At 44.4% G+C, this 26,852-nt stretch overlaps 2 protein-coding genes across 3 annotated transcripts in view; one reads left to right on the top strand and one right to left on the bottom strand.

Moving 5' to 3' along the window:
* TRIM37 (tripartite motif containing 37) overlaps positions 1-2,439 on the top strand; it is a 60,375-nt gene extending 57,936 nt beyond the window's left edge. For both annotated transcript variants that reach the window (XM_070931992.1, XM_070931991.1), the window contains one exon: positions 1,001-2,439. In XM_070931992.1, coding sequence (XP_070788093.1) covers positions 1,001-1,089 — 89 coding nt within the window. In that variant the 3' untranslated portion in view covers positions 1,090-2,439. The remainder of the gene's footprint in view (positions 1-1,000) is intronic.
* A 2,257-nt stretch (positions 2,440-4,696) lies between these two features.
* PPM1E (protein phosphatase, Mg2+/Mn2+ dependent 1E) overlaps positions 4,697-26,852 on the bottom strand; it is a 131,777-nt gene continuing 109,621 nt past the window's right edge. Inside the window, exons 3-7 of the mRNA XM_070931990.1 lie at positions 23,350-23,549; positions 18,407-18,595; positions 14,492-14,635; positions 11,241-11,334; positions 4,697-10,554 (exon numbers count right to left, since the gene is read on the bottom strand). Of these exons, the coding sequence (XP_070788091.1) occupies positions 9,482-10,554; positions 11,241-11,334; positions 14,492-14,635; positions 18,407-18,595; positions 23,350-23,549 (1,700 nt within the window). The 3' untranslated portion in view covers positions 4,697-9,481. The remainder of the gene's footprint in view (positions 10,555-11,240; positions 11,335-14,491; positions 14,636-18,406; positions 18,596-23,349; positions 23,550-26,852) is intronic.

Here is a 26,852-nt window from a genome sequence, read left to right as displayed (position 1 = left end):
TTTCGGGGTGGGTGGGTGTTTTCTATCTAACTTTTCTGCTAATAAGCGATTCTAAAGCTATTTTCTCTCCGTTTACAGCCTCTAAAAGTTCCCTAAACTGGACAGTCCTTTTCTTGTGGATCCAATTTATCAAAAAATAATACTGCGGCAGGTCTTCCCCTCAGTAATCTCAGCTAACGTCATCTTACCTGGAGACAGTTTAGTTTGAACCTGTCACATTGCTCAGAATCAGGACAAATGCCTTATCCCAGAAGTGCTTTTTCAAGAGGCAACTGGACTTTCTTGTTTTTTGTTTGAAGACATTTCGCTTCTCATCCAAGAAGCTTCTTCAGCTCTGACTGGACGGTGGGGAACGGAAGGATTTATATTCCTTGCAGCAGCTGGTAATTTGCATTATTTTTAAAGTCGTTGAGGCGACTTGGAGGTTTATCTATGTCCTCATAGTCATCCGAGTAGTGCAAAAGGGTGTGGTAATCCTGAGGACACAGACATCCAAGTGGCCTCAACGGCTCTCCAAAAGAATGCAAGTGTACCAGCTGTCTGCAAGGAATATAAATTCCTCCCTTCTCCACCATCCAGTCAGAGCTGAAGAAGCTTCTTGGATGAGAAGCGAAATGTCTTCAAAGAAAAAACCAGAAAGTCCAGTTTCCTCTTGAAAAAGCACCTTTGGAACAACCATGATCTGGAGGACTGAGAATCTCCATAGACGTTTGACAAAAACCTTAGTTAAAAGTTCTTTTGAAGTAGGAAAAGTCATTGACATCTGATTCGAATGAGTCAGGAAACCTACAAGTTTCCAGGTTTGTCCTCCCTCCATTCCCACTAGTGTTCAGCCCAGTAGAGAAAGGGATTCTTGCCGTGAGGCGGAATTGACTCAGCAGAACCCACCTGAACGACAAAAATCAGGGTCAGCTGGTTGTTCTTTTCGGGGTGCATGGCAGCCGAAGGCTTCTGTCGCACCAAATCAGGAGTCTTCACCATAAACCTTTTGTGTTTTCAGCCTCAGAACTATGCTCGCTCTTCCCCGAGGCTGACCAATTGGGCCCTGAAGATCTGCCCTTTGACACAGGGAAGGACAGCGCGAGGTAATACTGGGTTCTTCCTGCTGCACCAGCTAAAATCTTATCCGGATTGGCGCTTTGGAACTAAACCGTTTGCAGAGGGACCTGCCTGCCTATGCCATACCAGCAATTTGCTCCCAGAGCGACTTCATAGCATCTGGAGGTCTGTGTATTTTTCTCTTGCTCTTCCTCATACCTGGTTGTGTCTGAAGATGACGCCCGGATCAAATAAGTCAACTTCAGGGTCGCTTTGAGAACACCTGCGTTAAGAGTCCTGCCACCCTCCCTCCGCAAAGAACGGTGAGATCCTACTAAATCATTGGTTCTTCAGATCTGCCCGCCAGTGTGTAAGTGTCCCTTCGTGCTTCTTTAGATTTCACCTTTTTTTGTGGCTCACTCTGATGCGGAGTGCTTTTAAACTGAGAGGTGCAAAAAAAGTGAGCCACATCACCCTCACTTTTGTAGGCCTCAGAGGCCCCCTCCAGCCAAGTGAATTCCAATTTGGAGCCCCCATTTCCATTTGGGGACGTTTTAAGGAACAAAAGTGGACTCCTTAAGTCTAGTAAATGCTTAAAACTTCCATTTTGCTTAGAAAAAAACCCCCACTGCTCACGTAGTCTGTGCCTCCCTCTAATTTTAGAGTACCCTCTCAAAATACTGTACAAAACTCTATCGTGCCAATCCATTTTAAAGACTACTGATTTCTTCTCTAATCTGTCTTTATCCTTCGTTGATTTTATTGACATAGGCTGCTCCTGATAAGAAATTATTCCAATTTGTTTGTTCTGTTTGGTCTCAGATAAGAGCTTTTAATGATGCGAGAGCTGTCTGACGTTTGATTAGCATCTGGTAGCTTGTTTCTTGGGAACACTGCCCCACATTTCCTGGAAATGCCTTACACAGATTTTTCCTGACTTTATCTCTGAAAATTCTAGCTATACTGGTTTTCCAGTCTCATTTAACAGAGGCTTCCACCTGATATACCTCCAAAAAAAGTACTTTTACCTTAGCTTGTATTCCTCAGTGATGTGGGAAGGTTTAAGGTGATGAAGAACGGATGCTTGCCTGCTGCAATTATTTTAAACAGTGTACATCGTTGTCTTAAGCTATTTAAATATTTTCCAAGAGGAGTTTTCTCTCTCTCCGAATTACTCCAGTTCTGGCCAGTTGGAAGTAGCCTTTTCTGCATTGCATTTAAGCTACTGAAGATGTTCTGATTTTAAGATTAAATTTGGCTGATCTCTTAAAAGCATGTTTATAACTATATGCCTATTACTTCATGTATCCTGGTGTATTTATCTTCTCCTGAGTGTTATACCTTAAGCAGAAATACCCATTTGTAAATGTAATGTTTAAAAACTGTAAAAATTCAGGTGAAAATGGTTTGCACTCTTTTAATTAATAAAATGAATGTGGAATTGACTGTGCTTGTGCAGTTGAAGTTCTTAAAGAGAGCCTGCTAGATTCAATATCAAAGCGCCTTTGCAAAACACCTTTAGAGCGTTTTGTGATGGTTTTTTATGTAAAAAGAACAGTAGTGGTGAAAATGTAAAATTGGGATAGATAGACAACCAGCTAGTTCCCTGTAGTATGTTTAGTAATTTGGGGAGGAGGGAGTCAGAGTTAAAACTTCTTCATTCTCATTACATATCTGCTTATTAAAAATAGCAGGATCAAAGTGTCTCTTGGAAAATTTAATTTCCACCTTCATAAGATGAATTCCTAGTAATGTTTGTGTCCAGTGCTCTTGTCTGACTGCAAATTCTAATTGCGATACAGTGTTATCTTGGTACTCAACGGCTTTGAAACTCATTCAAAATTGGTACTCAACGCATTTTGACGTGAACATTTTGTCCTGGTACTTGTTTGGTACTCAACGCACAAGCTAGAACTTCTTGTTGTTGGCTGCTTTGTGACTCACTACATTATTCCTTATGGGAAAAAATTATTTGGTATTCATCGCACCTCCCGGAACCAATTAACGATGAGTGGTGAGGTACTACTGTAGTTGTATTTTTATGCATAGTGACAAGTATGTAATTGCAATAGAAAATGACATGGTGTTACAACTAGCATGGTATCGGAATAAGTAAAACTGTGATTGAGGAACGAGAACAAACTTCTAGAAGCTGTTTGGAATGACATGCTCCAGAGTTGTAACTTTGAAATATTTCAATTCCACATCACTGTCAAATGAACGTCCCTAGTCCTGTGCTTGCTCTGAAATTAAGCATTGAGAAGAGTAAAATTCCCTTCTTTGGAATTATAATAAAGCAAGTATTCCAGGCTCTTTTTTTAAAAAAATGCATTTGAATCGCAGAGCAGAGCAGAGCAGAGGAAACTAGTCCGGTTAAAAGCATTTTTATTTCCTTTGGCAACAGCATCTTAGACTCTCATTACTAAAATTAAAATCTAGTCTTAAGACTCAGCATTCCAAGAAATCCCCTTGTTATTTACCTTCAAACTGATTGTATAATACTTTTTTTTAACTAATTAAGACACACTTAAGGAGGAGCACTTAAGAAAAAGCAAGATTTGTATTGTGGTTACATCATAGTTTTGAAATGGACATATCAGCATCTAACCACAATTATATCTATTGATTTTTATAGGCAGCTGTCACTTTCATTCCTGGTATTATTTTAAGGTAGGATCTCTTAAGAGAACCAGAAAATGATGTATTCAGACACTAAGAGAGGTCTCTGGAGGTTTTTACACTTTGGATCACTTCCCCATTTTCCACTGACATTGTTTGTTTTGTCTCCCACGAAACGATGCCATTTTCATTTCGCTGAGAGCTTGTATCGAGTGATGGTTAAATATTGGATTGCGGTTGAGAATTGGAATCTAGTTTATCCTCATCTCCTGAAGCTCAGAGTAATTTTAAGGCAAACACACAACACATTGTTCTTAAAAAGTTCTTGAGAAGCAGAAACTGGGAAGAAATCAGTACATAGGTACTTTTCCTTCAACCTAGAGGAAATACAAGATGTAAATCAAATAATTGTGTTCCCTGGGGTAGGGGGGATTTCTCTCCCCCACCCCCAATTTGTAAATTTTGCTGCTTCAAAGTGCCTCTTTTCTGTGGCCGAATGTCTGGAGATTCTCAGACAATTCAGACCATGGTTGTCCAAAAGGTGCTTTTTGAAAAGGCAAAGGAACTTCGTTTTTCCTTGAAGATATTTCACTTCTCATCCATCTCATCTGTTCTTCAGCCAGAACTGCAGAAGCTTCTTGGATGTGTAATGAAACATCTTCAAACAAAAACAAAGTCCTGTTGGCTTTGAAAAAGTACTTTTGGGGACTCTTTTCTGTGGGTTTGCTGCTGTTTTTGCAACACAAAGCTTTGAAATCTTCTCTGCAGTTTGAAGCAGAAAATCAGTTGATGGTTTAAACCAGGGGTCTCCAACCTTGGCAACTTTTAAGACTTGTGGACTACAACTCCCAGAATTCCTCAGCCGCTTTGCCAGCTGAGGAATTCTGGGGGTTGAAGTCTTAAAGTTGCCAAGGTTGGAGACCCCTGGTTTAAACTATCTACCGTATGAAACGAGAGAAACTCAAGAGTGTGTTATTTGTCATTAAAGAAGTAAGACAGGAAAGTTAGGATTTGTTGTTTTATTAAGGTACTGGTAGAGGTTGAACATAGTCCTTGTTCGAACAGCTTTAATAAATAAAATATGGCTAATACACAATTCCTACTAAAGTCATTAAAAGTTACTGGAATAAAATTTTCAACCGATCCGAACATGTTACTAAATCATTTCTACTAAACTGACCTACTTCGTTAGTGTTTTAGGACAACACAATTAACTTTCAATAGCTCTGTGTTATATGCTTGGCATTCTTAAGAATGCACAGTTCTAACGTTTTAGTAATAATGAGGAATGTCATTAATTTTTTTTTTCTTTCTTTCCAGCAGCAGGGATTGTTAGACACACGTTTTATCCCGTCAAACCAAATTTGACATTTTGCGCAATACTTCAAACGTGTTAATACTGGAAGCTAAATGTTTAGTCCTACCGTAGAGCTTATATTATAAAGAGAAATCAGGCCTTGTTAACGGGCGTAAGAACCCTCACTGGTGGCATTGTGTTTGTGGTCCTTTTTGCTCTGGAGCCGAACAGGCTGATTCTTGGAAAAGATGTCCAGTTTCTTAATTAATCTCAAATTCCTAGGCAAGGTAAAGGAACCCCTTGAACTACAATTTTCAGTTTTTCGCGTTGAACTTTTAACACTGCATAGCTGTTTTTCTGGCTTAACTATTCTTCTAGAATTAAAAAAAAAAAAGCAAAGTTGCCTTTGAATATAGGAGTATTGTAAACACAGGACAGGTAATAGATAGGGCTACTTTATGAATCTAAAGGTTCTAATTTTAAATTGATTTATATGGAAGCAGGGGAGGGTTAGATGCTGTCTGAGTGCTGAGGTCTCTTCCTGTTAAGGACATTGTTCTCTCTCTGAGCCAGGGATAAATATCCTTCCTTCCTTGCTTTTGTAGGTATCCCTAGTTTGCTTAGGAGGGGAGTAGCAGATTGTGCTTTTTCAGGAAGTATGTAGAAGTCGGAGTAGATTCTAAAGTGCTGAGAGTGATTGATGGCACTTCAGGGTATAAATATTTATATATACTTCCTTCTGTGCAAGCACAGGGCAACCGGAGTGGATTAATCAGCATCAGGATAAACGTTACATGTAGTCCTCAACTTAGAACCATTCATTGAGCGGCCGTTCGAAGTTTACGACGGCACCGGAATAAGTGACCCATCCTCCTCACACAACTGTCACAGCAGCCCCAAACTCATCTGATCAAAGTTTGAGCAGCCAGCAGGATATGTACCACAGTCGCAGCATCCCAGTGTCATGTGATCACCCCCCGCAACCAACGGGGGGGAGCTGTATCTGCTTAATGATCATGCGATTCACTTAACGACGGCAGGTGTTTGCTTAACCACCGTGGACTAAAAAAGTCAGAAAATCGGATGCGGCTTACTAAACCAGCTGCCTTGCTTAGCGACGGGAACGCTGATCCCAATTGTGGTTGTAACTGCAGGACTATCTATAATCCCTTTCTCCTGCTGCAGAAGGTATTCCTCCTAATTCTATCCGGTTTCTATCCGAGGGGGATTAAAAGAATCCCTTTGAAAGTCACAGTGGATAAATTCACCAGCCGGCTCTCGAGCGGCCTCTGGAAGGGCGGCCGCTGGAGTGCGTCTCTCTCCTGCTACTGCTTCTGTGTTCTTACACAACTGACTATGCAGATTTGTGTGAACTTGAGGGATACTTCAGACCTTTATTGGAAAGATTTCAGTATGCAAATATCAAACCACTAGTTAAATACAACAGATTTACCAAACACTTTACAGGACGACCAACATTAACACGGTTAAATATCTATATTAGTAGTTGTGGTAGTTTTTTGTGTTTTTTTGTTTTTATATTTTCACCAGCTAAAAGGTTCAAAATACAAGATACTGAACATTTAAGATTATCGTTAGTTTAAAAGGAGCTTATTGCTTACGTCAGCAAGCAGCAAATGAGGGCACAGGAGTTTTAACTGAAGAGAATTACTTCCTATTTTACCAGTGGCAATGAAGAAAAAAAACAAAGCATGTCACAAAGCACTTTTTTTTCCTTTTGTTTTTTTGTTTTTTTGTTTTTTGTCTCTTATGCCTAGTGTCATAGAATCAAGCGGCACGAACCGGAATCAGGAACAACAACTTTTAAAATATGTCATTATTACCACGTTTGAAAAAAGTAATAATAATAATTCGCCTCACAAATGGATTCTACACACTTTTGTCACTACGTGGAGATGAAAGAAATGGACACGCTCTACTTGTTTGTAACAATATTTTTGTACTGGATCACAGTAGGAATCCATTGACCGGCTCTTTCCTGCAGGGTCAAACATGGCGAACAGCAGGTAATCCACTGTATCAAGTTCACAATCCACAGGCATGAAGTCTTAACTTTATAAACACGAGAGAGAGAGAGAGAGAGCATGTTCCACAACCAGCACCTTCCAAGGACGCCTGCATTTTGGGAAGAGCGTCCAATACTTCTAACGGCACCTACGAACTTGGTCGCGTCTTCGGACAATTGCTTTTGCGCGTTGCGTTGAAGACAGCAACTGGATCGATCTCTCCTCAACTGATCTGAAAGTTTTTCAGACAAGGTAGCACAAATTGCTGCCGTCTACATGTACTCATCTTCTTGTCACCCTCTACTAACGTGTTACACCTAAGCTTGTAGTTGCCAAATAACAAAGAAATAGTTCTTCCCCTCTCCATAAGTATGCCTCAAGCTAAGGCTTTTAATCTCCTTTCCAGGAATAAAACTACTGTTTCCTCTCATGCAGAGCTTGTCACCCTTGCCATTTTTATGAGGCGCAGACTTCCAACTCCCAGAATTCCCCAGCTAGCATGGCTCAGCTAGGGAATTCTGGGAGTTGAAGTCCACACGTCTTAAAAGTTGCTAGAGTTGAGAATCACTGCTCTTCAACTCCCAGAATTGCTGGAGAATTCTGGGAGTTGAAGTCCACACCTCATCAAGTTGCCAGAGAGTGATGAACACAGCTCTAGAGAATTCTTTCCGAATATGGCATTCTTCAGGATTTCCAATTACGATGTCCAGATTTTGAGGGTTGCAGTTCTAAAAACCTCTAAAGGGTGCCTAGTTAAGGACTACCTCAAATATATATATATATATATTTTAAAAAATAAACCGTCAGACCACAAATCAAAGTTCAGAAGCATTTTCTAATCATCAGTAATCTCGAGTTTTCTGTAACTATTTAAATTTGCACAAATGGCAGAGTGCCCCAGTTAGTTTTAGTGATCAGAATATTGTGGAATTTTGGTGAGTTTTTTTTTAAGGTAGTGTAGTGTAAGTGGTGTGCTGAATATTTTAAGTACCTAAAAGACAATTGACATGCTTTATGTGATTCTGGTACATCCCAGCTACCTAGTTTATGTGAAAATTAGTGTTTGTTTAAAGAATATTTTACTCATCAGGATTAAAGTAACAAATGGAAGGCAATCCTCAGACTCTCACCCTGAACCTCTAACTGGCAATTTAAATCTCCAAACTTTTACATCATTTTTCTAATGTTGCTAGTGTTAGATAGCCACGTTCATACTTTATTTCTTCTTCTGTTTACGCTCCCAACTGCTCTGGACATCCCTAGTAGTTTCCTTTCCTGTTCTTACAGCCTCTTCAGTTGAACATGCAAGCAATTTGAGTGAAAATGTTCCCGAAACGCGATTATTTCTTTTTTTTTTAAAAAAAGAAAAAGATCACAACTTCTTACCTGGGAAAGCAGAACTGATGACAAATTGGCGGTTTAAATGAGTTTTCAATAGGACAATGTGAATTGTATCCGAACTGATTTTTACATCAGTTTTGACACCTGAGATAAAAAGGACTGGGAAAGAGAGCGCGGCGGCTTGAATCAGCTGCAAAATGATGATTAATCTTAAACCATTTAAGCATTATTACCACCCCCCACCACCCCCAGTTTAAAAGGCTGAACTGTCATTAAGGAACACCTCCCTCCCCAGAACCTCCCCAAAAAAGTTAACTCTGATTTCAGTATAGTTTCCATTTTAGCAGCAGGAAATTATCTTTTCTTTTAAAAACTACAAAAGCCTGGCCTGGCATGGCTTCCCCTTGCCCCATCTTCTCAATGGGAGGAAAGAAAAAAAATTAAAAGATTGAATACGTCTCTTGAACTGCATCTGAAGGGTTGGGAGGGCCCAGGTGCTAGATTGAACCTCCCCTATGGCTTTTTCACAACAGACCTGCAAAACGACCTGATAACGTAATTTTTGCTCTTATGGGATTAAAGAAGCCCAGTCCCCAAAAGGATTCCTTATACGCCTTCCTACTTCCTCCTCGCCTCCACTTACAAAAAAAAAACAACCAATCCCACATCGGTTCTAGAAAGTCTTTCTGAAAATATTGCTCCGTAGGCTTCTCTCATAACGGGTTTCTCTCTCTTATTTTTTCTCTCTGTTATTTTTTTGCAAATTCTTTTTTTTTTTTTAATGGCACTTTCCTGTCTTGTCCAGCGAGTCCATAAGAATATCGAGTTCCCATGAAGAAATGAAGCGACTACACAAAGAGTACATACAGATCCGTGTGAGTGTGTGTTGTTTGTACATGAGAGAGAGAGATTGAATGTGTCCATGAAGTTGCTAGGGAGACTGGTATGCCAATCCTTGTTCGTTTGTTTGTTTTTGTTTTTCCCAATTTTTGGAGGCAAACACTAGGATTCCCAGGATGTATTTACATGAGCAGAGCCTTCCGTGATATCCTAATTCTGAAACACTCCCTCCGAATTACTTCTAATTCTGTGAAATGTCTAGCCTATTGAAGAAGAAGAAGAGGAAAAAAGTAAAGTAAAATACAAAGGAGGGAACGTGTTATTTTTTACAACTCCACAGCAGCCATGGGTCTGGTGGTATACAGGGACTTGGCCTTAACATCAAGAAAATACTCTCGCCGTGACCTTGATGGCAACCAAGGGAAACTTGCCCAAGATGGCTTCTTAGGAACTTGTTCCTACGGCCATTTAGGTGGTTGGGTGAGCAGAGGGTTAAACCTTCCGGGCAGAAAAGGGACCTCTGCTCAAAGAGAAGCCCATTGAGCTTCGGCTTCAGTCTCGCTAACCGTTGCCACCGCTTGGTGTCGCAGAAATGAAAGTGAGAGAAAATGGAAGCTTTTCTTCCCCACGACTTGAACCACAGGCCTTCAGGCCCGGCGGGGATCGGGGCCTCCACCAACACCACGCTGCACTCCCCTGGGCTTGAAGAGCCCAAGTTCATGGAGCCCTGTAGTGCCTTCTGCCCCTGGGGAGGAACGTCGTCCCTTCTCTTGCCGTCTTCCAAAACGCCTTGACTCAAAATCGCCCTCTTTGGTACGCCAGCGCTGAAGACTTGATCCGGAGAAAGGCGTTTGGCACTGTGGATTTTGCCCGCTTCTGTTTTCCTCAGGTCTAAGCAGCCGGGGTCTTCGAAGATGTTGATGGGGGAACTGGCGCTCAAGGTAGTTCTGTCTGTGAAGGAATCCACTCTGCCGTCGTACCCCAGATCGGCAGGCGCCGAGACCTGGTGCTGAGGCCACTGTCTCTTGCAATCTCCCTGGTTCTCTTTGTCGTCGCCGCTGTCCTCTTGCCCGCCTTGGAAAGAGTTCTCGGTCCACTCGGATTCCTCACCGACGCTGATGATGGCGTTCATGTCCCTGAGGAAGACCACGATGACCGTGATGTTGTCGCTAGAGCCGGCATCTCGAGCGGAAGCCACCAACTTGTGGGCTACCATGCTGCTGTCCCCGTTGTTCTCCTTCAGGTGGTCGGCCACCACTTTCACCGCCTCGTCGGGGTTCACCGTGTCGTAGAAGCCGTCGCAGGCTAGAATGAGGTAATCCTCTGATCCATCCAGCACTGTGGATCCAGAATCTGCGTCTCCACAGATGTATGGCTTGTGCTCTGCATCACCTGGAACAGGTAGACAAAAAAAAAAACAACAACAAAAAACAGATTTAGACTTCTGACGCATACCCCTTACACCAGGGGTGTCAAACTCAAAGCCCGCAGGCCGGATCCAGCCTGCATGGTGCTTAGATCTGGAAACAGCGAAGGACCGGACCACGATGCCTCTGCCAGCAAGAGCAGAGCTTGGGAGGGCCGCACGTGACCCTCCTGAGCTCCGTTTTCACTGGCAGAGGGTTGCAGGAGGCCATTGCAGCTGAAAACTGAGCTCAGGAGCCCATTTTGTCTGGCAGAGTGCTCGGGCCACCATAAGCACCTGTGATACGAGTGACGTCGAGCTGGCTACGCCCACCCTGGCCATGCTCACCAGGAACAGATTGAACAACTCTTTGTTCAAAATTATAGAGGGTCTCCTGCCTGAGCAGGGGGTTGGACCAGAAGACCTTCAAGGGCCCTTCCAACTCTGTTATTGATGCTGTTAGGACTGACAACATCAACATTGTCTCTGTGGTTTGCTTTTAATCTCTTCTCTAGAGCTTTCCAATGCTTTGCTTGGCTCTGCTCCAAAAGTATTGAGTAGACATTTTCATTCAATTTGCCCACTCTGGCTGCAGCACTTCCTGACTACCAGCAATCCACATTAACAATTGAATATTGCAAAGGATACAACAGGTAGCATTTTTTTTCCCTACCAATAGCTCTGGAGACAGAAAGACTTCCGTTGACTCGCCATGCTCCAAACCAGACCACGCAGCCTCCAAGAGCCTCGATGCGTTTCTTCTCATCCTAAAACAGAAGACAGTTCACCTGTTGGTTGAACTTCCTGCTGCTGCAATGGAATCTACCTAACTACTTCACGCTTGCAACATACATATTTCCTCAAGGTTCACCAAAAAACAGAAAAACAAATTATTCTATCTATCCATTAAAAAAAAAAAAAACCCTTTTTACAATCCCGTAATCCCTAAATTCGGGGTAGAATCTGGATGACTGGATGGAGCTGAGCATTTACTGGCTGGATGCCCTTTCTGATGCCACACAGAGTTCACAGCAGATGTTTTTTCTTTGCACCCTAGGAGAGAAACATCTGCTTCTACCTAGGATTGAACTCTTAACCTTCCAAGTGGGAGGCAAGTGTCTTCTCCACTAGGCCAGCATGCCATATTCTCCCTCCCTCCTCTCTCTCTCTCTCCCTCTCTCCCCCCTAATCCATCCATCCATCCATCCATCCATCCATCCATCCATCCATCCATCCATCCATCCATCCATCCATCTATCTATCTATCTATCTATCTATCTATCTATCTATCTATCTTCCTACCTACCTACCTACCTACCTACCTACCTACCTACCTATCTGTCATCTCATAATTTTGTTGTACTCCTTCACTAAGGCTTCCTGCCTTCGTAGAGCTGGTGGTGCAGTGTGGCTCAAGACGGGGAGCCAGCAAGTAGGAGTAGATTTTATGCAACCGCTTATGATCCTGGGCACGCTGATCTTCCTCATCTATCAATTGGCAGGGTTAAATCCAGGAAGCCCTCTCTGGCACTTACTCAACAACTGTCTAGCAACTTTGACATCAACACACAGTGGAAAGCCAAACGGGCTGCTGAACGCCCAGCAACAGGCAGTTACGTAGATGACCCTACACAAAAGGTGCCAGGTTTTGATCTTCCTCGCCAGCGTTGGTCAACTCTGAACAGGATCTGTACCCAACATGGTGTCTGCCAGGACTCATTGTTTAAGTGGGGTCTTGTCTCTACCCCCCCAGTGGGACTGTGGGGCTCCTCGACAAAATATCCATCACATTGTGTCTGAATGTCCATCAAGAGCTTACACCGGCCCAATGTCTGATTTTTTTTTTCAACACAGACCACCCTGTCCTTGAATGGCTGGGTGGACTGGACATTAACATTTGAACTACTATAAATCCACGTATTTGCCATACCCTAAATAAATAAATAAATAAATAAATCTGTCAGCGTTCCAGAAAAAAACCCAACTCCAAGTAAAAACTTTGAAGCAAGCATTTTTCAAAGTTCTATATACTAGAATAAGTAAACTGGCACATCTGGGAAAACCCGAATCTGAGAGGTCCGGGTTTTCCCTCAGTAAATCAAAACCCCCCAAACCATCCCCTCACTTCTTAGTCGATCATATGCTCCAATCACCATCCGTCCCATCTCGAGACATCACTCCAACCACTCCTTCTCCAGATGCCGGATCGCCCTGACCTTGACCGAGAGGAAGAATGCTATTATGTCTACGGACAACCCCCTCTACTAAATCCCCCCTCCGACTTTCCCACACAGGAGAAGGTGGCAGCATGGAAGCTTCCGGCCTAATATGGCTTCCAAAGCTGACAAAATCTATCGTCTACCTATATCTATGTATCTCATCTATATCTATCTCTATTATCATCTATCACATTTTGGAACTGCCCATCTACCTCACAGAAGGGATTCTGGGCAGTGTACAATAAAATATTAAAACATAAAAACAGTACATAAAAGTTAAAAAGAGGCAAGGATGGTAAAACAATTAAAACTAATTGAAATGTGAGGAAAGCACCAATCAGATTTTTTAAAAAAATCTTTTGCCTACCAGCCCCACAGCTGTGTGTTCTACTGTGCGCCGTGAGCGAGGCCACAGAGCCATGTTTATATGCCTTTCCAGAAGACCAGGAGAGTGGGGGGGGGGTTACCTCGGGGAGGGGGGAAATGTTCCATGGGGGGGCAATGGCAGAGAAGGTCTCTTCCTGGACTCCCCCAGTTGGAATTCTTTTAACTGATCCGGTCTGCAACATACCTACAGGCCGATGTAATGGGGCGAAGACCATTCCATAGGGAGCCCAGCCCCATGCCATAGAGGCCTTTCAAGGTCATAACCAACCCCTTGAATTGGACCCAGAAGCAAGCCAGCACCCAGTATAGGTCATGGAGCAAAGGTGTTACATGCACCCTTCCTTTGGGTGCCAAAAATTCCCTGTGTGGCTCCATTCTCTACCAGCTGATGCTCCCAGAGACTCTTCAAGGGTAGCCCTAAGTAGAGGGCATTGCAGTAGTCCAAACAGCAGATGTTTAGGGCATGAGTGATCTAGCAAAGAACCATCCCTATCCAGGAAAGGGTGTTCGTTGACTGCCACACCACACCTGTCATGTCCCCATCGGAGCCTGGAGGAATACGAGCCGGAGGTGGAGCCAAGGGAGAACAAGGGGGCGGCTTCATTGCCTTCAGATGAATGTGGAAAGGAGGCGGGCCAGGGCCCCCTCAGGAGTGGGATGGCTTGCTAGAAGGGAGGAACGGGGCCAGGATGACCAAGAGAGGGCAGGCAGTGGACATGAGGAGTGAAGGAGCTCAGGTGACGAGCAAGAACTGCCCCCTCCTGATCCCCGAGCATGGAGAGTGGAGAGGAGGCGGGAACAGCACAGGCTGACCCTACAACTCAGGAGGAGAGCGCCCCACCTCTCTTCACAAGGCATACCTGGGAACAGAGACTTAAGGAGACGCTGTGGGGAGGGGCATTTGTCAGGAACAAACACTGAATTCATGGAGTTTTGTGTGCCATTCCCGACGTTTGGAGTTTCCTGGACTTCTTGTTTTATTTCTTGCTTCCTGGACTCATTGACTTATTCCTTGCCCCGCTGGATTTCTTACTTTGCAGCCGTAGCGCTCACAGCACTTTGCTGGACTACTTGCAGCCACAGGCTGCAGGAGGTGTGTGTGTGTGTTTGTGTTTGATCATTTTGCTCTAGGATTTACCGTAACGTGGGAGCGTTTGGGGGAAAGTTGGAGCAATAAAGGGGCAATTTGAACTATCAGCTGACTGTGTTGCCTCTGTGCCTTGCCTCGGGTCATCACACCACCAGTTAGCAAATGCAAAGACTCTGCACACGTCCCCATTTTTTTACGAGGGGTTTTGTAGTCCTAGTGTGGACTCACCTCCCGGTCTGGTTTATGAGGCTTCATCAGTTCTACCGCCTGGCCCCTTTTCACGAGCATGACTTGAGAGTCCCCCAGCCAGGCCACATACAACATGTTCCTTCGGATGAATGTCACAACGCCTGTGGTGCCGCATCGCAAACTCTATAAAGAGAAAACACAAACCGTCGTTTGGGCACCCTTGAGAAAACGAAACCTTAGATCAGGGATGAAATGCAGCAGGTTCTCACAGCTTCTGGAGAACCGGTAGCGGAAATTTTGAGTTGTTTGGAGAACTGGCAAATACCATCTCTGGCTGGCCCCAGAGTGGAGTGGGAATGGAGATTTTGCAGTATCCTTCCCCTGGAGTGGGGTGGGAATGGAGATTTTGCAATATCCTTCCCCTTCCATGCCCACCAAGCCATGCCCCCAGAACCGGCAGGGAAAAAAATTTGGATTTCACCCCTGCCTTAGATGAAATACAAAGATCAAATAAATCTGATGTAAGGAGCTACAAGATTCCAAGAGAGAAGCATGAAAGATTTACCAAAAAGTCAATAAGAATAAAATAAAAAACTAAAAAGGGCAAAAGATGATGGGTAGATATAGAATACTTCCGAATAGGCTGGCTATTTTACTAAGAATTTTAAAAAAAGAGAAGTTAGAAATTGTGAAAATTGGGGCTTTTTTTGGCCCGTTTTTTAGGCTTTTTTGGCCTGTTCCTGAGGCTTTTTCGGTCCGTTTTCTCAGAAAAAACAGGCCGAAAAAAGCCTTGAAAACGGGCTGAAAAAAGTCTCAAAAAAAGGCTGGAAAAGGGCTGAAAAAAGGCCCGAAGAAAGGGAGGCCAAAAACGGTTTTTTGTTGTTTTCCTCTTCTAAATTTAGGTGCATCTTATAGTCCGAAAAATATGGTACATTATAACCACTATGTATACACAAATGTTAGAAGTTGAATGACTACAATTATATATATCTAAACAATATTAACTATTATTACTGTATGTAAAATATATTGATATAAAATATAATATATATATATATGGACATGGGATCAAAATTCAGGTGCTTGGCAACTCATATGACTCATATTTACGACAGTTGAAGCTTCCCGGGTTCATGTGATCTCCTTTTGCGGACTTCCAACTAGCAAAGTCATTGGGGAGGCCAGATTCGCTTAACAACTGACTTCCTAACTTAACAAGTGCAGTGATTCACTTAACAACCATGGCAAGAAAGCTCGTAGAAATGAAGCAAAAATTCACGTTAACAACCATCTCACTTAGCAACATATGTTTTGGGCTCTGTTGTCATCGTAAGACGAGGACTACCTGTGCAGATCCATATATTTTTGAAGCCAGCGCGTGCAATAAAAGAGATTTTTTACCAAGCTGTTTGAAATACTGAGGTGCATTTCTGATTTGGAAAGCCTCAACGCCCGGGGCAAAAATCATTTTGAAACCTGTCTTAACACATGACTTAAGGAAAGAAAAAAATGGAGAGCATCCGTGGCTATGTACCAAATCAGTAAGTGTTAATATGAACAGTTATTTTTGTTCAGCCTTTCTATTTAAGGAACAGACAGATAACCGGAAAAGTCTATTGGCTTTTCAGTGATCAAAGCCATCTAAAATAGTTTCTGCTCTAGGCAAAAATACAGCTTCAGGGATTTTCTCAGAATGGGAAATATTTCAGTCAATGAGTTCTAGAGCCATGTTAATAATAATAATAATAATAATAATAATAATAATTATTATTATTATTATTATTATTATTATTATTATTTTATTTCTATACCGCCCTTCTCCCGAAGGACTCGGGGCGGTGTACAGCCTGATTAAAAGCACAAAGGCAGACAAAATTTAAGAATAATTAAAATTATTAAATAATTGGCTCAATTATAAAACCCCCAAATTTAAAATCCCACATTTAAAACCAATTAAAATCTTTACATTGATAGCCCGGCCTGGCGGAACAACAAGGTTTTGAGGGCACAGCGAAATACCCAGAGGTTAAGGCCAGGGTGAGATCAATTCGCCAAAGCAGAATTATATTATGGCTTTCTAGGCCCATGTTTGAAATTCCAGGTAGGCAGTCTGGCTCGCAGGAAAATAAATAAAATATTGGCAGATTTTCTTCCCAACGACGACAGGCAGTGGAACAATGGGTTCACTTAACAACACTTACCACAAAAAATGTCATAAAACAGGTCTGTCACATGAGTATCTCTAGTTATGAATCATGAATGTATAATGGGAATTCCTGCCTCTGATAAGTCGAGGACCGCAGGACAACATTTCACTTAGTGACTGTTCAAAGGTACAACGGCACTGGGGGAAAATGTGATTTCTGATCATTGCAGCATCCCCATAGTCACAGGATCAAAATTTGGTTGCTTGGGCAACTCGTTCATATTTTTGATTCTGGCAGTGTCCTGGGAATCATGTGATCCCCTTTTGTGACCACCTGACATGCAAAGTCAACGGGGAAGCCAGATTCACTTAACAAATGTGTTAACTCATTTAACAACTGCAGTGATTCCCTTACGAAATGTGGCAAGAAACGTTGTAAAATGGGGCCAAACTCACTTAACAAATTTCTCACACAGCAACAGAAATTCTGGCTTCAATTGTGGTCCTACGTCTACGTTATCCTCTAAGAGAATAGCTCTTAAGTAAGGAATACGGTGGCTCACGACTGCTGGGTTGGAGGTGTTAGGAAATGATAATTACCTAACTTGTTGGCTTGGCAATATATAAACCTCGATATAGCTTTAAGACTGTATTGCTGTATTGCATCATACTGTGTCCTGATTGGTTAGCTCTGTAGCCAATGTCCTTAAGAGGGAGCTTGAAACAAGATTTGTTTCTCTTTGCTGACCATTGTTTATCTTTGCTGATTTTTCTGCTGCTCTTTGCTGAACGTTACGGATTGTTACTGCTTTTTGCTGTGTTTGCTACTGTTTGCAACTGTTTATGGTGTATGACTACAACAACTGGTAAGAAGACTTTGTTATTGGAATATCCCTGGACTATTGTTTAACTATCTACTGCTTTATCTGTGTATGACCTGGACTGTTTATTGGACTGTGCCTTATTGCTATTTCCTAAAAGTAAACACAACTCAGTGTATCTGTGTGTTGGCTGTGATTATTTGCAACTGCTCTCAGTCGCTTTCATGTGCACACCCTTGCTACTCTAGGATTGCTCTGCGAATTCCTCAACAGGAGGTTAGCAAGCCCGCGTTCAAGACCCGTATGCTGCTGCCTGGCAGGGTAAGCTCCTGTCATTCGCTCCAGCTCCTTGACAGGGACATGACTGAATCTCCCACAGGCTTACCCCAGGCAATGGTCACCAGCTAATATCCTTTCAAGACCCAGAAGTGTCTTAAACCAGGGGTCCCCAACCGCCGGGCCATGCCCCACTACTGGGCCGCAGCCCATTGAGAACTGGGCTGCAGAAGCAGCAAGTAAACGTGCGTGCGTGCAGTTCCACTTGCACAAGCGGCAGGTGAGTGCATGCACGTGCAAAGCTCCATTTGTGTGGGCGGTTTGTATGCGTGCCTGGCCACTTCTGCAAACAGCTACACACTATTCGTGTGTGCTCTGGCCCCCACCGCTCACGAGGAACCATCTCCTCTACCCACCCACCCCGCTGCTCATTTGCAAAGCTGGACAAGTTGGGACCCCTGCCTTAAACGGTGCCTCCGACAAGAACAGAACGGGGTTTCTAGATCAGGGGTGTCAAATTCGCAGCCCGCAGGCCAGACGCATCATGCACTGACCACGCCCACCCTCCCGGTTTAGCAAAAGGGAAAGTTGCAATACATTATGTGACGACAATGTGTCGTTGTGAGTTTGACACCCCTGTTCTAGAGTCAGTCCAGAGCGGTCTGGAAAACCAAGCCCTTCCCGCTCGCTCAACCGGAGAATTTAGTTCACCTCTCTGGCTGCCTTCTGCACGAAACGTTCATCCGTAACCTGGAAGGCTTTGCAGAGGGCTTCGGCGGGGTCGTGCTGGAACGCTTCTTGGTGCACCAAATTCACGTGCAGGTGAATGGAGGCGTAAATGGCTGCGTCCACTCCTCCGTGGCCATCAAAGACGGCAAAATAGGCCTGCTCCCCTTGATCCTGCCAATCAAAAGAGGAGCAAATCAAAAGAGAGAACAAACCAAGGGCCAGCAGCTAGGTTATGCAGAGGGCCGTTAAAGGAGAAAAAATTAAGTCAGTGTTGTGGCCCGCCAGCGGCCAGCGGATCTGGCAGCAGATTCGGACAGTGAGGAGGTTGGGGAGGAACATGGGCCAGTCCTGGAGTCTGGGGGAGGCTCTGATGAGGGCTCTGCGTTGGAGGCAGAGAAGGAGCCAGGGACGTATGCCGGTTATCAGCTGCCTTCAGAGTCAGACATCAGTGAGGCAGACAAACAGCTGGAGCCTGTTCCCAGTATGCGCATGCGCAGAGTTGCCAGATGAAGGGAACAGCTCAGGGATGGGTTCTAAATTTTTTTACTACCGGTTCTGTGGGCGTGGCTTATTTTGTGGGTGTGGCTTGGTGGGGGGATAATGTGACTGGGTGGGCGTGGCCAACTTTTTTTCTTTTTTTTACTTTTAAAAGCATTTTTTCTACAACCTTAAGAGGTTGCAGAAAAAAATGCTTTTAAAAGCCTCTGACAATCAGGCAACTCAGCTGGGATCATCAGAGGCTTGTAAAGGCAATTTTCCCTACAACCTCTTTGGCTGAAGAGGTTGTAGAAAAAACGCTTTTAAAAGCCTCTGATGATCCCAGCTGAGCCGCGCGATCATCAGAGGCTTTTTTTTTTTACTTTTAAAAGCATTTTTTCGGCCGAAGAGGTTGTAGAAAAAATGCTTTTAAAAGTAGCGGGGAAAAAAGCCTCTGATGAGGTAGGCGGGGTAAGCGACCTGGGGTGTGGCCAGCCAATGTTATTACCGGTTCTCCGAACAACTACAAATTTTTACTACCGGTTCTTGTAAACCGGTGCAAACCGGGAGCAACCCACCACTGGAACAGCTAAAGAACAAGGGTCGACTTGGGAGTAAGGCCACAGGTGGACGCTGAATGGCCCCTCCCAGGGGGAATAAAAGAGGAGCGAAAGGGGAGTGGAGTTTGCAGGAGACAATTAGTTCATTCCTGCATTCTTGCCAAGTATTGCAACGTCTGAAAGATATCGGCCTGGCCACTCTCCAAGCCTGATAAAGGTCAGTAATAGTGAACTATCTTGAAACACTGTGGGAGAGGAAAGACTTTGCTGGAGAGGAATTCACTGTACATTAAATAAAAGGGGTTTATTGGGACGAAGACTCGGCTTTGTGCTGCTGGGGAAGCCTAAGTGCGAACAGTCAGGTTGGAACCGGCTAAAAATCAAACACAGGGGATAGTCATCCAATGGGACTGGGGATAATAGAAACTGCCAGGTTGAAGAATCCAGACCACATGTTAAGCTCCAGTTAAGCTGATTTATTGCTCATGCCTACACGCAAGTCAACAGTCAGCGCTAAATTGGCACTAGGTAACAGTCAATGGAATTCAAGAAGGGTTGGGCTTAGACCGCTTGCGGGAACGTAATGATTCTAAGATGATGACTTCCTTGACTCCCCTCCCTGAGCAAGGGTCTGCTACTCCTTCTCCCGCAGTCTAAGGGGCTGCCACAAAGAAGAGGGGGTCACCCTATTCCCCAAAGCACCTGAAGAAGCAATGGAAGGAAATTAATCAAAGTGTTGTGGCTCCGTTACCTGAGCCTGTGTCATCGGCAGGAGAGGACTCCGAGAGTGAAGGAGAGGAGTTGGCAAGGCCTCCCTCTCCAGGACCCTCCTCTCTGGCAATGCCTTCGGTGTCCGCCGAAGGGCAAGAGATAGGGCCAGGGCCAAGCACGTCCACGCAGCCACAGATGGACAGTGATGAGGGTAATGAGTCTTGGCTGGATCCACGCCAGCGTCGCAGAGATAAGCGTGCGCAACAGAAGATTAGGCTGAGTCACTGAACCACACCCCACAGGGTATAAAAGGGAGCGTGGTGGCCAGTCAAGCCTTGTGACGAACAAAGCTGAAAGCTTCCATGCCATTCTGCATTGCCGGACTTTTGCTATAGACTTTGCTGGATTATCTCTGGACTTGATTGACTCTGTAATTATTGAACATTTTACTTTGATGTACCAGAAGCGGAGAGAAGTTATCTCTTCCCTTCGTAAATAATAAACTCTTGGCAGGCAGCCACTAGGTTGCTGCCAAGTTCCGTTATCATAAGGAAAAGGATTTTGTTGGCTGGTTTGGTTTTTAACTCTTGGACGTCTGTTGGTGTGGGTGCGTGTGGGACGGAGACAGAAAAACAAGGAGAGAAGCAAACTAGAACCAAGGAGGAATTTCCCGACAGTAAGAACAGTTAATCAATGGAACGGTTTGCTTCCAGAAGCTTGTGGATGTTTCAACACTGGGGGTTTTTAAGAAGAGACTGGAGACCCTTGTCCGGAATGGTCTCCTGCCTGAGCATGGGGTTGGACTAGAAGACCTCCAAAGTCCCTTCCGACTCTTATTATTCTGTCTAACCAGAACAGCGATGGTGCAGTGGAATGTCGTCTGGATTCCCAGGAGGAGGGGCTGCATTCCCAAGGACCAAAAGACAGCAAGGTTTAGATCGTTTGGTTGGGAGGAATAGGCTCAACAGTGCTCTTCCCTAAAAGCTCTCCGAATATATATTTTATTGACGTTGTAGTCCGCTTTAGTTTGGCAAGATTTCTGCCTATATTAATATTTTTATTTATTCAGAAAATTTACATGGCCTCCCAACTCACAATGACAGTTCCATCCGTTGCTTCTTCAGGTGGTTTGGAGAATAGCTTGACTCCCTCTTCTTTGTGGCAGCCCCTGAGATATCGGAACACTGCTATCATGTCACCCCTAGTCCTTCTTCTCATTAAACTAGACATACCCAGTTCCTGCAACCGTCCTTCATATGTTTTATCCAGGGGTGAAATCCAGCAGGTTCTGGCAGTTTTTGCAGAACTGGTAATGGAAATTTTGAGTAGTTCGGAGAACCGGCAAATACCACCTCTGGCTGGCCCCAGAGTGGGGTGGAAATGGAGATTTTGCAGTATCCATCCCCTGCCACGCCCACCAAGCCACACCATGCCCACCAAGCCACACCACCGAAGCGGTAGTAAAAAAAAATTGATTTTACCACTGGTTTTACCCTCCAGTCTTCTAATCATCCTTGTTGCTCTTCTCTGCACTCTTTCTAGAGTCTCAACATCTTTTTTTATCTGATAACGACCAAAGCCATTATTCCAAGTGTGGTCTTACTAAGAGCTTATAAAGTGCTAGTAACATGATCCTGATTCGCTCTGTTGATGCAGCCAAAGACTGTTGGCTTTTTTGGCAGCTGCAGCACACGGCTGGCTCATATTTCAGGATTAGGGTAATCAAATATAGTTGAGGAACAACAAAGTAAACTGCTTTGGAGTAACTCAAGAGTATCTTTGTCGGTTTGGGAGCATGACAAATGGAGATATCGGGTGTGGAGTTCCTTCATATATAATGTTTTCACCCACACTCACCTTCTTAATCCTAACTGCAATAATAAACATTCCGTTGGCACCTATCAGGATTCTACCCAGGGTGGATAAAAATCGATGCTTTTAAATATATATATATATATATATATATATATGTAGGTCTTTGGTTATTCGGGTCTTCTCCCACGTAAAATTGGAAGTGTCTTGGCGACGTTTCGACGAAGTCTCATTCGTCATCTTCAGGCTGGTGTTCTCGGCTTCGTGCTTCCAGGAGCAATGTGAGATCTCAGCTGTCTCTTCCTTTTAACTGCTAGTGGGGGTGTGAGATGATTGGGTGGGGACTTGGCTGTGTTCTGATTGGGTGGAGGTGTGTTCTGATTGGTTAGGGGCTTGGCTGTGCTCTGATTGGATGGGGGGTTGGTTGTGCTCTGATTGGCTGGGGGTGTGTTCTGTTTGGGTGGGGGCTTGGTTGTGCTCAGCTTAGTCTGAGTTGCAGGGGGATTTGAGACTAAGCTGAGCACAACCAAGCCCCCACCCAAACAGAACACACCCCCAGCCAATCAGAGCACAACCAACCCCCCATCCAATCAGAGCACAGCCAAGCCCCTAACCAATCAGAACACACCTCCACCCAATCAGAACACAGCCAAGTCCCCACCCAATCATCTCACACCCCCACTAGCAGTTAAAAGGAAGAGACAGCTGAGATCTCACATTGCTCCTGGAAGCACGAAGCCGAGAACACCAGCCTGAAGATGACGAATGAGACTTCGTCGAAACGTCGCCAAGACACTTCCAATTTTACGTGGGAGAAGACCCGAATAACCAAAGACCTACATACAAACACCCGCGAAAACCTGAGAAAACATATATATATATATATGTATGTATGTATGTATGTATGTATGTATGTATGTATGTATATGTATATGTATATATATAAATTAATTTTTTAAAATTCAAATCGGATTTTTAAAAATTTAAATCGGATTTTTTTTTTTATCAAATTTATTTTAATAAAATGCTTTTGGAATAAAAATCTATCTAAAGATAGTTTTCTATTTAAGATACATTAATCATTTAGTTTATTCAGCATTGAAATGGAGCTTAGTTATGGAGCATGAGGCTGTAGATTTCTGCAATATTTACATTTTTGGTAAACTCATTCAATGAATCCGAGCTCTGCAAAGGTGAGATAACATGCACTGCATTGATGCATTCACGCAAATTGAGTTGATTTAAATCTAGCCTTTTTACCAGTGATTTAAATCAACTTCATTTAAATCAAATCCACCCTGATTCTGGCTACCTAGAGTTTCATCGAATACGTCTTTGCTACCTGCTGGCAGGTCTCCTTTTTACCTCCAGGTTAAAGAGGGTGTTGAAGTCTGGAATGCAGACATGTTTGTCTTCCATCTTGCGTCGCATGTTCTTAATGGCGTGGATCGATGTCTCGTAGTACCGACACGGCTTCAACTGGAGCGGGAAATCCTTCACCCAGGTGCTGCAAATATTGTGAAGCTTGGTAAACACGGTGCGGGCCAACTTCTCCGTCTCCACCTCTGTAAGGAAAGCCAACACCATGGTAAGAATGAAGAACTCCTTGTTGAAATCCAAAGGAATATGCTGTCAGGGTTCCGGATGCCCTAATTAAAACATGCCTCTCCTGCGAAGCTTCAAAAGAAATACAGTTGTTTATTAGGAGTTTCATGTCAGCACGTTCCCAAGTGAGGCCAGCTCTGACCCTATGTAATTTACGCTCCAATTATAACCCTGTTTCCCCACCCCCTTGGGGTGTGTCATCAATCACATTCGCCAACGGAGCAATTTTGCAGGTTGTAGAAGTCACTCCCCTCGACTGCTGTAGGTAACCCTGGGATACAGCCTTGAGAGAGATAAGTGTGGAATGTGCATTTGTCTTTGGCTGCTGTGCCATTTCTCCAGTTTCCCATCCCCCCTGGCCTATGACAACTCGAGAGCAGGCCAGGGATGCTTTGCGAGTTGACATATTATCTACCAGGAGTATTAAATTCTTTTCCTTTGACGTTTTCCTGAAATGCTAGATACAGGTAATCCTCAATTTACAACCATTTGTTTAGTGACAGTTCGAAGTTGGAACGCCACTGAAAAAAGCGAGTTGGGACCGTTTTTCGCACTCACAAATGTTGCAAGCATCCCCAAGGTTACATGTTCAAAATTTGGACATTTGGCAATTGACTCCTATTTATGATGGCTGCAGTGTCCCGGAGTCATGTAAACATTATTTTTTGCGACCTTCTGACAAGCAATGGGGAGGTCACTTAACAACCATGTTACTAACTTAAAAACGGCAGTGGTTCACTTAACAACTGTCGTAAAGGTCGTAAAATGGGGCAAAACTCACTTAACAACTGTCTCGTTTAGCAGTAGAAATTTCGGCCTCAATTTGTGGGTCGTAAGTCGAGGACTTCCTGCATAAGCAGTAGGTCACCGCCATCCTATTGCAACCTTGTCTGAAATGGTACAGGACAGTGTTGGCGAACCTTTTCGGCACCGAGTGCTGAAACAGGAGCACACGCGCCGAGGAGTGCCGGAAACCGGAAGAGCAGCTTCCCGGCGCACTGTCCACCTGTCTTCTGCTTTCTGGCACGCATGCACATGTTTCCTGCCTCGGAGGGCCTGGGGGCAGCGTGGGGAAGGCCCGTTTTTCTTTCTTACCTGGTTCCAGATCCTCTCTGTGTATCTGGGAAGGGCGAAAACAGCCTTTCCCACTCCCTTGGAGGCCCTACGGAGGCTGAAAGGGCCTATTTCCCGACTCCCGGTGGGACAGGAAGTGACGTTTTTTCATGTCCCCACCCTCCAGGGACTCCTAGAGAGGCTCCTACAGACTCCTAGAGAGGTTCTGGAGGCTTGGGACAGCAAAAAATGTCACTTCCTGTCCCACTGAGAGTTGGGAAATGGGTCCTTTCAGCCTCCGTAGGGCCTCCAAGGGAATGGGAAAGGCTGTTTTTGCCCTTCCCAGATACACAGAGAGGATCTGGAACCAGGTAAGAAAGAAAAACGGGCCTACCAGGCCATCATGTGCCAGGAGCGGGGTGAGGGTTTGCGCACGCATGCGTGTGGGCACGTGCGCGCGCCCCTCCCCCGCCCCCCCCTCTCCTGGCATGCAATGGCAAAAAGATTAGCCATCACTGGTATAGGATCTCCTGCTTGAGCTGGACTAGAAGACCTCCAAGGTTCCTTCCAGCTCTATTCTGACTCTGACTGGTTTTAACGTTCTAAATCCCACCCAGAAACTGATAGAAGGAAGCTGCACAATTGGGAAATTAAATATTCCAACATAAATCGTCCTCTTCTTTTAATGACCCCATAATCCCTTGCGAGGTGGAGTCTGGGCAACTGAATGGAGCTAACAGAGTGTTTTCATGGCCGGATGCCTTTCCTGTCACCAATGCAGAGTTTTGTTCGGCAGATATATTCTCATCGTGCCCAGAGAGAGAGAAATATCTTCCTCTACCTAGGATGGAACTCACAGCCTCCTGATTGTCAGGCGAGAGCTCCACCTCTAGGCCACCGCACCAGATATTCCAACATAAATCGGGTGAGGATATTCCCTTCTGATAAAACCTTGGTTAGAGTACAATTTCACCCAGCTGATTGAACCCGCTGTTAGTGGCGCCTTTGCAAACTCATTCATTCACCTGTGCAAAAAAAAAAAATATTTCTCACCTACTGAAACCAGCAAACAGCTCGGTGTGAATGAGTCACTACTTTTTTGCACGAAATTACGAAGACTGGCACTGCTCTAGACTTTTGAAACGGCTTAGCTTTAGCATTGCCTGCAGTCCTCTACTTACAACCATTGATTTCCTGATTGTTTCGACGTTACAATGGCACTGGAAAAAAAAAAAGACCTTTTTTCACACTTAGGACAACCGACTCATATTTATGACAGTTGCCCCGTGCCGGGGTCATGTGATCTCCTTTTGCGACGTTGCAAAGGGACAAAGTCAATGAGGAAACCGGATTCACTTAACAACGGGGTTACTCACTTAACAAGTGCAGTGATTCACTTAACAACTGTGGCCAAAGAAAGGTTGTAAAAATGGTGCAAAATACACTGAACAAGCGTCTCGCTTAGCAACAGAAGTTTTGGGCTCCGTTGTCATCGTAAGACAGGGACTATCTGTTCAGATCAATATATTTTTGAAGCCAGCACAAGCAATAAAAGAGATTTTTACCAACCATACAACTAACTTATCAACTGTGGTGACTCACTTAACAACGGTGGCAAGAAAGGTTGTAAAATGTCACAAAGCTCACTTAACCAATGTCTCACTTAACAATGGAAATGTTGAGCCCAATTGTGGTTGTATGCCGAGGACTGCATGTACAGAAAGAAAATTCTTGGGTTGCCTTCTTGTGCCTCCAAGAAGTCCAGGAGAAGAAACAATAGATGGAAACTAATCAGGGAGAGAAGCAACCTGAAATTAAGGAGGAATTTCCTGACATTTAGAACAATTAACCAGTGGAACAGCTTGCCACCAGAAGTTGTGGGTGCTCCATTACTGGCTGTTTTTAAGAAGAGATTGGACCACCATTTGTCAGAAATGATATAGGGCCGTGATGGCGAACCTGTGGCACGCAGAGCCATATCTGTGGGCACACCAGCCATTACCCTAGCTCAGCTCCAGCACGCATGCTCGCGCTGGCCAGCTGATTTTCGGCTGGCCCCACCCATGCTGCCCCTCCCCTCCCAGGAGTCTCCCTGTGGCCCGTTTTGGATGCCAGGTAAGTATAGGGCTCACACGGAGGCTCTGGGAGGGCGTTTTCAGCCTCCGGGGTGGAGTGGGGGAGGCCGTTTTTTGCCCTCCCCAGGCTCCAAG

Source organism: Pituophis catenifer, unplaced genomic scaffold, assembly GCF_029215685.1.
Source record: "Pituophis catenifer annectens isolate HBS135680 unplaced genomic scaffold, rPitCat1.0.hap2 SCAF_1, whole genome shotgun sequence".
NCBI classification, from domain to species: domain Eukaryota; kingdom Metazoa; phylum Chordata; class Lepidosauria; order Squamata; family Colubridae; genus Pituophis; species Pituophis catenifer.
Note: the sequence above shows the minus strand (reverse complement) of the source record. Positions and strands in the feature narration are given on the sequence as shown.